This window comes from Labrus mixtus, chromosome 17 (genome assembly GCF_963584025.1).
Source record: "Labrus mixtus chromosome 17, fLabMix1.1, whole genome shotgun sequence".
NCBI lineage: Eukaryota > Metazoa > Chordata > Actinopteri > Labriformes > Labridae > Labrus > Labrus mixtus.
In genome coordinates, this window is record NC_083628.1 from 18,826,832 (window position 1) to 18,837,454 (window position 10,623).

At 41.4% G+C, this 10,623-nt stretch overlaps 1 protein-coding gene across 1 annotated transcript; it reads left to right on the forward strand.

Moving 5' to 3' along the window:
• The first annotated feature begins 330 nt into the window (after positions 1 to 330).
• On the forward strand, positions 331 to 6,984 carry LOC132991762 (SWI/SNF-related matrix-associated actin-dependent regulator of chromatin subfamily B member 1-like). Its single transcript, XM_061060628.1, has 9 exons — positions 331 to 702; positions 2,027 to 2,138; positions 2,455 to 2,563; positions 2,745 to 2,882; positions 3,039 to 3,166; positions 3,263 to 3,429; positions 3,525 to 3,715; positions 3,875 to 4,006; positions 5,112 to 6,984. The coding sequence occupies exons 1-9, from the start codon at positions 613 to 615 to the stop codon at positions 5,149 to 5,151; spliced, it is 1,107 nt and encodes a 368-aa protein (XP_060916611.1). The 5' UTR covers positions 331 to 612; the 3' UTR covers positions 5,152 to 6,984.
• The last annotated feature ends 3,639 nt before the right edge of the window (positions 6,985 to 10,623 follow it).

Here is a 10,623-nt window from a genome sequence, read left to right on the forward strand (position 1 = left end):
GATTCACAACACATTGTATGCCAAGATGCTGTAATATTTATATTCATACATATATTTTTAAGGGTTAAGCTTAATATAATTTGACTCAATATTAATTTTAATTAATTTATCTCATTATTTTGAGTAGCTAAATTGTTAATAGTTATTATGAGATACCCACTAGTATATACAATTCTAGAGTCTGTTTTTATTATTAAATTGGCGGCAATTTTGCCCATAAAAAGATAAGTTACATGTCATCTCACATTTGATCACTAGGGGGCGATAATGGACTTTGAATTTCCTCTTCTACCTTGGACCGAACAATGAATAAGCGCTGCGTGGCGTTTAGGATTATCGAAAAGAAAGATTTCACAAAATAATTACAATAATTAAATAGCTTCATCGTGAAAAATGTTCAGTTAACACACTTGGTTAGTTGATAGTCTTCATAGCAGTTTTTATTTACGTATTTCTCTCTCCAATTCGTTTGAAACTGTTGGGAAAGTTAGTTTATTGGTAGCGTATTTAATGCACTCGAGTAGACGCTTTGATTTCCCAGCTTTATCGTGAACCTGAACGTATCTGAAGAAAAGGAGGCTCATTAGTTAGCCTGTTAGCAACTGCGCAAGGATGCAACTGGCTCTAAGTAAAACATTTGGCCAGAAGCCGGTTAAATTCCAGCTAGAACAGGATGGAGACTTTTACATGGTCGGCTCGGAGGTATGTGACTGTCCATTCATTGATTATTTTAAACGATGCTTACTTAGCTCCCTCGTGTTAGCCTCAGGTGATGCTAGCTAAAGCTAGCACGCTAACTAGCCTCATTGATGGCTTCGTAAACAAAGACAAACATTACAACGAAAAGAAGGAGAGAGGAGTCAAAGGGAAACTACAGGAAAGAAAAGGGGAAATAACATTAATGTTTTAGTACAAGTCCTGGCTAAATGATAGTTGGAAGCTTTTCTCTTTTTGCTGAAATGTTAAATAAACGTCTCACTTCATCAGATATATATATAAAATATATATTTATATATATATATATATCTGAGCTGCAGCTTCACTAACATGAAGACATGAAAAAGAGTCTACCACTGAGTTTCTGTCAATTTTAATAAAACCAAACCAGATGACGAAAGGGAAAAAACATTGTTAGCAGTCAGTCACAGTGTTGTAAAACATAATAAATGTCAAACAAACTGTGTTGTGAGTGTTGTGAGTGATGGTCCAGCTCAGTCAGTGAGTTTGAATTCCCTACAAGATGTTTCTAAATATCTATTAAAGATAATGAACTACAGATGCATTCAATAAAAAAATGGAAATTGATCAGCCATATGTAGCAGAAAGTTCTCTTTATGATTGTTATAAATCTGCATGGTGCATTCCTGCTTGATATTAGTTTATTTGCATATTGTTGAAAGAAGAGTCGAACATGTGCAGGTGAGGCCTTATCTCAAGACCTCACTTTAAGAAAGTTAAATTAGACATTTGGTTGTAAGAGAAATAAACATGAAGAAAAAAAGTCAGAGAGACATTGATGCGTTTGTTAAAGACCTGTGAAGACATCATTCTGTGAGACAAACAAAGATTAAAAGCCTCTTTTCCAAGGGAGACCTGGCCAAGACGACACAGAATTACAGATACAAGAGAGACAAAGTGCAGTTTACAAAACACTCAAATTTCACATTGAAAAAGAAAGACCATCTGGGAGTCCAGCAGTCGAGCTTTAAGCATCTACATCCTGTAGAATCTGTTTCCTTTAAATCTTTAAGACACCAGCTCCTCGAGTTTGAAGTCGTTCTGCAGCAGATTTCAGGCTGAGAGTGCAGAATGTCAAAAATCCCTTTTCCCAATTTCTGTTTTTAATTAAAAGTGATGACATCATTCTGTCAGACAAACAATTAAACGTTTCTCAGGAGCTACAAATGTCGACTTTAGGTGGAGTGTGACAATTGAAATCCTGCACATCTCTGTAGAATTGAAGGTTTTGTTTCTTTGTTGTTGTTTTCGTTTTGTTTCACTGAATCATCTTCTTTCTGCTCTGCAGGTTGGAAACTATCTGCGTATGTTCAGAGGCTCTCTGTATAAAAGATATCCGTCTTTATGGAGGAGGTTAGCATCGGTGGAGGAGAGGAAGAAGATTGTAGCTTCATCACACGGTGAGCTCAGTTTCTTTGTGTTTTTCTCTACTTAACATTTTGAAGACTCTGACTCCTTCAGATCAGAGACAGCTCTCTACAATGATTTGTATTTGAACTGCAGTACCCATTTTAACCACAAGGTGTCAGAGTTACATCATGATCCTTAAGATTACCACAACAAGTGAATCTAAGTCAGCTAAATGTTTTGAACAGTAAAGGCCCAATGATTATATCGTGCTCCATTTAGAACTACTCAGTGGTTCTACCCACAATGCACTGCAGATTTACCACGGTTCAGAAGCTGACCTGTCTCTGTTTTCTTTTTCACCTGAAGCCACCAGTGTGACTCTGCTGAAGGCGTCTGAATGTGAAGAGATCTTTGAGGGCAACGATGAGAAGTACAAGGCGGTGTCCATCAGCACCGAGCCGCCAGCTTACCTCAGGTAACCTCGACTCAACTGTGTGTGTGTGTGTCTGTGTGTGTGTGTGTGTGTGTCTGTGTGTCTGTGTGTCTGTGTGTCTGTGTGTCTGTGTCTGTGTCTGTCTGTGACCGCCAGCTTCATGCTAGACTTGATATTTGGATTACTGCTTTGACACAAATAGTTTTTTATCTTCTCTGCACAGGGAGCAGAAAGCAAAGCGGAGCAGTCAGTGGGTTCCCACGCTGCCCAACAGCTCCCACCACCTCGACGCCGTGCCTTGTTCCACCACCATCAACCGCAACCGGATGGGACGCGACAAGAAGAGGACGTTTCCCCTGTGGTGAGAATGACACTTTGTTTAACATATCGAGAGAAAAAAAGTGCAACGTAATGTGTAACCTGCTAGAGGATTGTCACATTAGTCACGTTGTCCCCCCGTCATCCGTCCACTCAGTTCAGCATAGCACTGAGTTTGTGTGTTTTTTTTGTCGCTCAGCTTTGATGACCACGACCCGGCAGTGATCCACGAGAACGCAGCGCAGGTGGAGTCGCTGGTTCCCATTCGACTGGACATGGAGATCGACGGACAGAAACTGAGAGATGCTTTCACGTGGAACATGAACGGTAAATATAAAAGACATAAATCATCCAGAACAAACATCATCATCATCGTCGTCGTCGTCAGTCAGATATTCAAACCTCCCCGATCTCCACTTTCAGAGAAGCTGATGACGCCAGAGATGTTTGCAGAGATCTTATGTGACGACCTAGACCTGAATCCTCTCGCCTTCGTCCCCGCCATCGCCTCAGCCATCCGTCAGCAGATCGAGTCGTACCCGACCGACAGCATCATGGAGGAGCAGGCGGACCAGAGAGTCATCATCAAGGTGGGGAGAAGCAGTTCCTCAGAGAAAAGAAAGGAGAAAAAAAAAAAAGTGTGAGTGGACAATTATTAGATTAAGAATCTTGTTTTGTTCTTCAGCTGAACATCCACGTGGGGAACATCTCGTTGGTGGATCAGTTCGAGTGGGACATGTCAGAGCGGGAGAACTCGCCCGAGTCGTTTGCTCTGAAGCTTTGCTCCGAGCTCGGCCTCGGCGGGGAATTCGTCACCACGATCGCCTACAGCATCCGGGGTCAACTCAGCTGGCACCAGAGGACCTACGCCTTCAGGTGAGTCACACACACGCTCACCCCTACAGGACTTCATAAACTCACAGACAGACAGTAGAGATAAACGTTTGAAGACCAAGCCTGTATGACCTCCCTTCATCTGACAAAACTTTTTGAGTATGTTAACTCATCTTATTATCTGTGTTCCCCCCCCTGCAGTGAGAACCCCCTCCCCACAGTAGAGATTGCCATCCGCAACACAGGCGATGCAGACACGTGGTGCCCCCTGCTGGAGACCCTCACAGATGCTGAAATGGAGAAAAAGATCAGAGACCAGGACAGGAACACGAGGTGAGACAGGCAGCTCGAACTTCAACAAATAGTCAGCGCTGTGCAGAAATCAAAGTTTTTATTTATAAAGTTTTAATCAATCGGATACAACTGGAAAATTCAGGAAATATCTCCACAAATGAAAAACACTTTAAAACAAAATAGCTTCTGCTGGCAACAGGAAGTCCTCAGTGGGACATCCCTTTGCACATCGTACATCTTGAACTCTTTTGGGGCGACTGTCTTAAAGTTTTCTGAACATATTTAACACCAGGTGTCTTTAAATCCTGTCTCTGTCCACATGATCCAGTACTGCCTCTTTAATATTCAGGTCTGGACTCTGGAGGTTAGTCCATGGCTGCCTGTGGATTCTTTTTGCTGCAGTTTTTCTTTATGAATATAATTTCACTGCATTAACAGTGTGCTTGGGATCATTATCACGCTGAAAAATAAAACTGTTCCCAATCAGGCGCTCTCCAGAAAGATGAATGATAAATAACAATAACATCACTCAATCACAATACATCTAGAGGTGGGCTGTGACTTCTGCACAGGACTGGATATCAGTGTACTGTTCTGTAAGGACGAGGTGTAAAACGTATCACTTTATGAATCACGAGACGAGAGATAACCTTTAGCAAGGAAACAGAAAAAATCCTAAAAGCGTTTCGTCTTTGCAAAAATACATGAGGCAAAACATTTATTTGGGCAATATTGGCTGCATTGGATTATTTTTTGCCTACAAAGATACCAAAAACCTAAATTTAAATTAATTCGGAACTCGAGTTCGCATCGGGAAAACAAATATTTCAAATAAGCATTTCTCCTGATGATGTGAAGAGCAGAGAGAGAGAGAGAGAGTTACAGAGCGGACATCTGCACCCTCGTAAAGTGCACTGTCATATATATACATAAAATATAGTTTAGTAGAAACAGCACTAAGACAAGATATTTGATGGTCAAAATGTGAATGTGCATACATTCTGAATTTGATGCTATTTGTTATCTGAGTTTAAACCTGCAGGGAAACTGTTTTGTAATCGGAGTTGTAACAGAGGAAAGTTGTTTCAGTTTCTTGTAGAAATGTTTAAACAATGTGCATGATTTTTTATTTTATTTTTTTCAGGCGTATGAGACGACTGGCCAACACGGCTCCGTCCTGGTAGAAGAAACAGGAAGCTGCATCCCGTTAGGTTTCCTCTGGAGACTCCTGTTACTCTGAAAGGATCAAGTACACACTCACACACGCAAACAGCTCATCCTGAAATCATGAACGGAGCATCTGGACCTCCCCGGACACATGAATGTCCTCAGCGATCAATGACTGAACACACACACACACACACACACACACACACACACAAACACATCCAGGCTTTCCTCTGCACACAGGTCATCATGTTTCTCTGCATATAGCATGGAGCTAACACCTGCTGGCTGATGTTTTAAATTGAAGGAGGTTTCGGTCTGTTACCCATCATGCAACATTCATCGTGTGTATCATGTCAGGACACTCTGCTCGTGGTACACCTGGAGAGAAAGTCTGCCCGTTTCTCTGAGTGCTACTCTCTTAATAACTGATAAATCTGCAGCACAGGTGGTTCAATGCCAACATGCTAAACTGTTTGTATAGAAAGAGGAAATATAGGCGCAGCTAGAACTAGAACTAAAATGGAAGGAAGTTTTTCTTAAAGAACGCCAGTGTTTCCCCTCAAAGGCCTCGTATCCACACACCTCATAGTCATCTTTAGCTCCTCCGTCGACCAGATCCCAAATTTGTGAAATAGCAGCTGTTATCACAAGGACAGAGGAGACAGACCATGCCTCTTTTTTCCACACACTGAGCGAATATTTCCCCAAAATGCTTCCTGACTCATTTCAAATACGGACGGCGTAAACATTATGTGTGTGTCTGGATTTCATGCATTCATAGACAACACATCCCGATCTGTTTTAAATACGTCCTGGGCTTTGTTCAGACTGCACTCAGATCAGATTTGTCTCTAATAAGACCTTTAATGCTAAGGAAGAAAATTACTTGGAGAAGCCTTTGTTTTTATTTGTAGGAATTCACAACAGCCCTCGATTAAAAGAGTATCTGTGACATGCCGTCTTTACGTCCGAGTGTTGTCGTCTTCTCAAAAGTTAGCGAACAAGAACAGAGAAGAAAATGTCAGATGAAGGCCGTTTGATACAGAAGACAACACCACAGCCAGAAGCCGCCGCCTTACGCATCTTTCTGGTTCAAAACTTTAACTCTATCTGGTGTCTCCAAAGTTTCCTTCTCCAGCTTAGAGATAAACTATGCACACACGTTGAGTTGATTATTTTAAGAGCCTCGAGGAGCGGAGCATCCTCACTGAGAATGAGCTGCAGAAAATTGGATTTAAATAGAATTCAAACTGACTCAGAGTTCGTCTTAAATCCAAAAAGTAAAGAATCGTGTTTCATGCCAGAGTTTGGTTTTTCAGTTTTCTTTAAAAAATCGATTTAACAAAATCTGGAGATATTGATATGTAGTCTGAACAAAGGCGGTGGAGGTATTTACACCAGCATTAAGTCACTCAGTATGAATTTGTCCGACTCTGAGGGCAAAAGAGCGCTTCTGTTTTTCATGACCAGAGGGCAGTAGGAAAGCAAACGTGTCGCAGGTTTTTCTTTTAGAGCCAAAACAAGTCGGTGAATGGGCGGAAACAAGAAATCACATTTTGTTTCATTTAAAAGAACTGAAAAAAGGTCAAACACTTTCTGCCCCTGCTTTTCAGATGAGAGGAGTTTAAGCTTTGTGAAGTGAACTTCTGTAAAAAATAGTTTGAACTGAGCAGACTTTGAATGTCACTGTTTACGCTAGGACGATGATGTCATGGTCAATATTTCCACAGTGAGCGATGTATGTTACATATAATCAACTTAAACTGACCAGAAGGCATCAAAACTGACCCCAGAAATCACGGAGAGTAAGAACCAAACATCTCCTATCATGGTGACCGGTAGTGAAGGATTTTAAATCATATGATGAAATGATTTGAAATTGAAAACAGAACCCTTGACTGCCATGAGACGAGTTAGAGAGAGAGTGCAGTAGTGACACGATGACTCCAACACACGGAGGCTTTAATGAATGTAAACGAGCTGATTCAGAGTACTCTTCAACGGTTACTTCTTCATGTTGTGCAGGATGTTACAGTTTTTATCAGAGCGGTGTGCATGTCTAAATAAATGATGTTACAGCTCGGACACAACAGCGGCTTAGATCTGTCAAGTGTTTGCATCCAATCAGAGCTAGTTTTGATGTTAGCAGACGGACTCTGGTGTTCATGCATGCTAAGACATACTGTAGGTAGTTGTTACTGTTCTGTGCATGATGGAGCGACTCTCCCCGTGTCACCTCAGGCGCGTCAGTGTCGGCAGACTGAGGGCGGAGAGCTGAAGAGAACCAACGGTGTCTTTTAAAGTGACCATTTTTTCTTAACTTGAACATACCGGTACTCTGAGAATGCTGTTAAAGTTTGTTGCTTGTTGTTCTCTTCTTTTGTAAAATTGCTTCACCTTTATAGTCGACTTGTTTTCTTTTTTTTTTTTTTATATGGAAAATGACAATAAAGAAAAGTTGATGGATGTTTTGAAATGTAGTTTGCTGATTTCTTTAAACCAGGAGATGAAAAACTTTGTTTAAAAGATTCAGTCGACGAAGGTTTATCAGCTCATCACTCGAGGAAGATTGATAAACATGTTGATTCCTTCGCTGAAAGAGACAGAATCAAAGCTAGTTTGTGAGGAAATGGTGAAACAAAAAACTTCATGTCAACATAAACTGGCCAAAGTAATTGTGATTCATGATATTATATATCACATATTTTGCTAAATCCACTTCACAATTTCTTTCTAACACTAATATGTGTTCCTAGTTTGTCTACAAACCCCCCAATAAGTTATTAATTTCTGTCGGGACCTAAAGACAACTTCAACCAAAATCTTAAAAAGTGGATCTTGAGGAAATGATCAACCCTGCCTTTCCTATATTCGGACTACACACGGACTCTGTTCCAACACCTGATTATTTCACTATCTTATTGAATATCTTTGGTTTTAATTTTAGCCGGTACCTGCAGGCGATGTGACTGCACAACTTTAATCTGTTACTCTCTGGAAACAATGTGCGAGCCGAGCTGCCGTCTGCAGCATACCGACCTTACCACAGCCGGATGACTGAAACATGACTCATGATTACATGGGGCAGAACCTGGGAATAATCAGAGTTTCAAGGAGTGCTCTGCAGACACACTCTATTGTTTGTCTTCATCTGTTTTTCCCTTCGTTACCTCAGTTGCTTCCTTCTCTTTTGAAGGTCTTCCCCTCTCTTAAGACCCTGACACACCAAGCAGATGGCAAAGAACTAGAAGGCCGTCTATGGTGTTGCCTCACTTGGCCAAAAAGTTGCACTTAAACACCCCGCAAAGACTACAGCTGACGGCCAATCACCACCTACTATTAAATACCTCTCCATGCCAGCAGGGGGCGGTAGTCCGTTATGATACGAGAAGACCATTTTCACACCGCTGTCGGTCACCACTCGTATTATAGGTAGACTACTAATGGAGAATAATGTCTGATAAAAAGTAGAAAATGGCGCTGGCGTTGTCAGCTCTTTGTCTTTTAGTGGAAAAAGAAAAGAAGAGGCGGAGGAGACAAATAAGGAGAAACCGCACTAATGGATGAAAGCATGGATACTACAGAGACATGCTCAAGGGGCTTTCCTGAACCTGTGTCGAGAGATGGAGGTAAATGAAATCTCCCAACAGCCAATCAGAGGGATCCCTCTCACAGACCGCCGACGCCGATTCAACATGTCGAAAAACGGGGGCCGACGGAGCTGCACACCGCAAAAACTAGGGCGACGAACGCTCACCGAAGGTCCCAACTAGACCGACGATCTCTTTGGTGTGTCAGCGTTTTTAAGGTCACTCTTGACATCTGAAAAAGTAGTTTAAGCTCCTGTGAGAAGTTTTTCGCTTGATATAAAACAGACTAAATTAATATTATTATTAATATTTTTGCTTCTATATGACCATCAGCAACAAGATTAATGCTTCCATTTGGTAATTACTTAACCACTTGATGAACCATGTGTTTGACTGTTGAAAGAAAGAAGGATGATTTTTCCTGAATTTTCTTTTTTATGTCCACCACTTAAACATGACCGGGCAAAACCAGAAAAGAGAGAACATGTATTTCTAGGGGGGCGAGGGGCAAAACTGTCATCTGGGGGTGCCGCCTGCTTCTTTGATCAAAACGAGAACAAACCATTCAGGAGCAGAATCTAAAGTTAGAAGGAGGACATACTGGCTGCTGCATTGTTGTCAGAGAAGCCAGCACTTCAACATAACATGTTTCCTTAATGTCTGATCATATAGTAAGATCACTTTATCATTTCACTCACTACACATCTCACTGGTTCGACCTTTAAATTCTACAATCTCTGAAACACTTTTCTTCAGCTCCATAAATCCCTTGAAATTCAGGTATCTGCTGCATTTTAATGGGAGGACGTTTAAGGAATAATGTGCCGTCTGCATTTTAAACACCAGGAACGCTCCCTGAGGGTCACCATGTCTGCACATGTTCACTAAGAGTTGCACCCCATTCATCATAAACTCTTTGAAATATGGCACCAAGATTTCACAGTGCGACAAGTTTGGTTCTGCAATGAATTGCTCCTATATGCAGTGGTCTGCTGGGGAGGAGGGAGCACAGAGAGAGACAGGAAGAGACTGAACAGACTGGTCAGGAGGGCCAGTTCTGTCTTGGACTGTCCTCTGGACTCTGTAGAGGAGGTGGGTGAGAGGAGGATGTTAGTGAAGCTGACATCCATCATGGACAACCCCTCTCACCCCCTACATGACACTGTGGGGGCCCTGAGCAGCAGACTCAGACACCCACCCTGCAAGACAGAGCGCTACCGCAGGTCGTTTATCCCATCTGCAGTCAGACTGTTTAATCAGACTCTTTAACAACATCACCACCTCATGCTACACACTGTGTGTGTTTTTTTAATAACAATAACTCTTTCCAGTGTAGTTACTGTGTAATTTTCCATTATTGTATTTTTTATTTAACTGATGTAAAAATGTTTGATTTTTAACTTCTATTTTTATTTTTAATAATTATATTCCCGTCTCCTGTTTTCTTGAGCTGCTGTAATGCAAAAATTTCCCCCATGGGGGATCAATAAAGTTTATCTTTATCTTTATAGGGCTGCCCGAAACATACAGAATCAGGTTCAGTTTATACAGAGTATCAGCTGGTACATGCATACACTTACTGTAATTTAATTTACTCTAATTTACTTTGAGTACAAATTTTATTGAAGTGGGCAAGAGAAGTGGTTCAGATAGAAGTGATTGTACCCGACCTAAAAAGCCTCTGCATGTTTCTAATAAGCTCCACGAGCAGAAACGTGCTCAAACTAGGATCAATATTGGAGATGTTTTTGAAAAATGGAGAGAGGTTAGAACACAGAAAGGTTTACAGACCGATGCAGAGCTGGATAAACACTGAAGCTTCAGTGTCCACCACATGGTGACCTGAGTGAGCATCGACTCTAGAGAGGAGGGGGCGGGGGGAGACAGCTCTTTACA

Bases quoted from the DNA above. Each gene is read 5' to 3' on its own strand.
- LOC132991762 (XM_061060628.1), top strand. From the start codon at position 613: ATGCAACTGGCTCTAAGTAAAACATTTGGCCAGAAGCCGGTTAAATTC. The intron at 2,883-3,038 runs GTGAGAATGACA...TTTGTCGCTCAG, and splicing joins AAGAGGACGTTTCCCCTGTG to CTTTGATGACCACGACCCGG. The intron at 3,167-3,262 runs GTAAATATAAAA...CTCCACTTTCAG, and splicing joins TTTCACGTGGAACATGAACG to AGAAGCTGATGACGCCAGAG.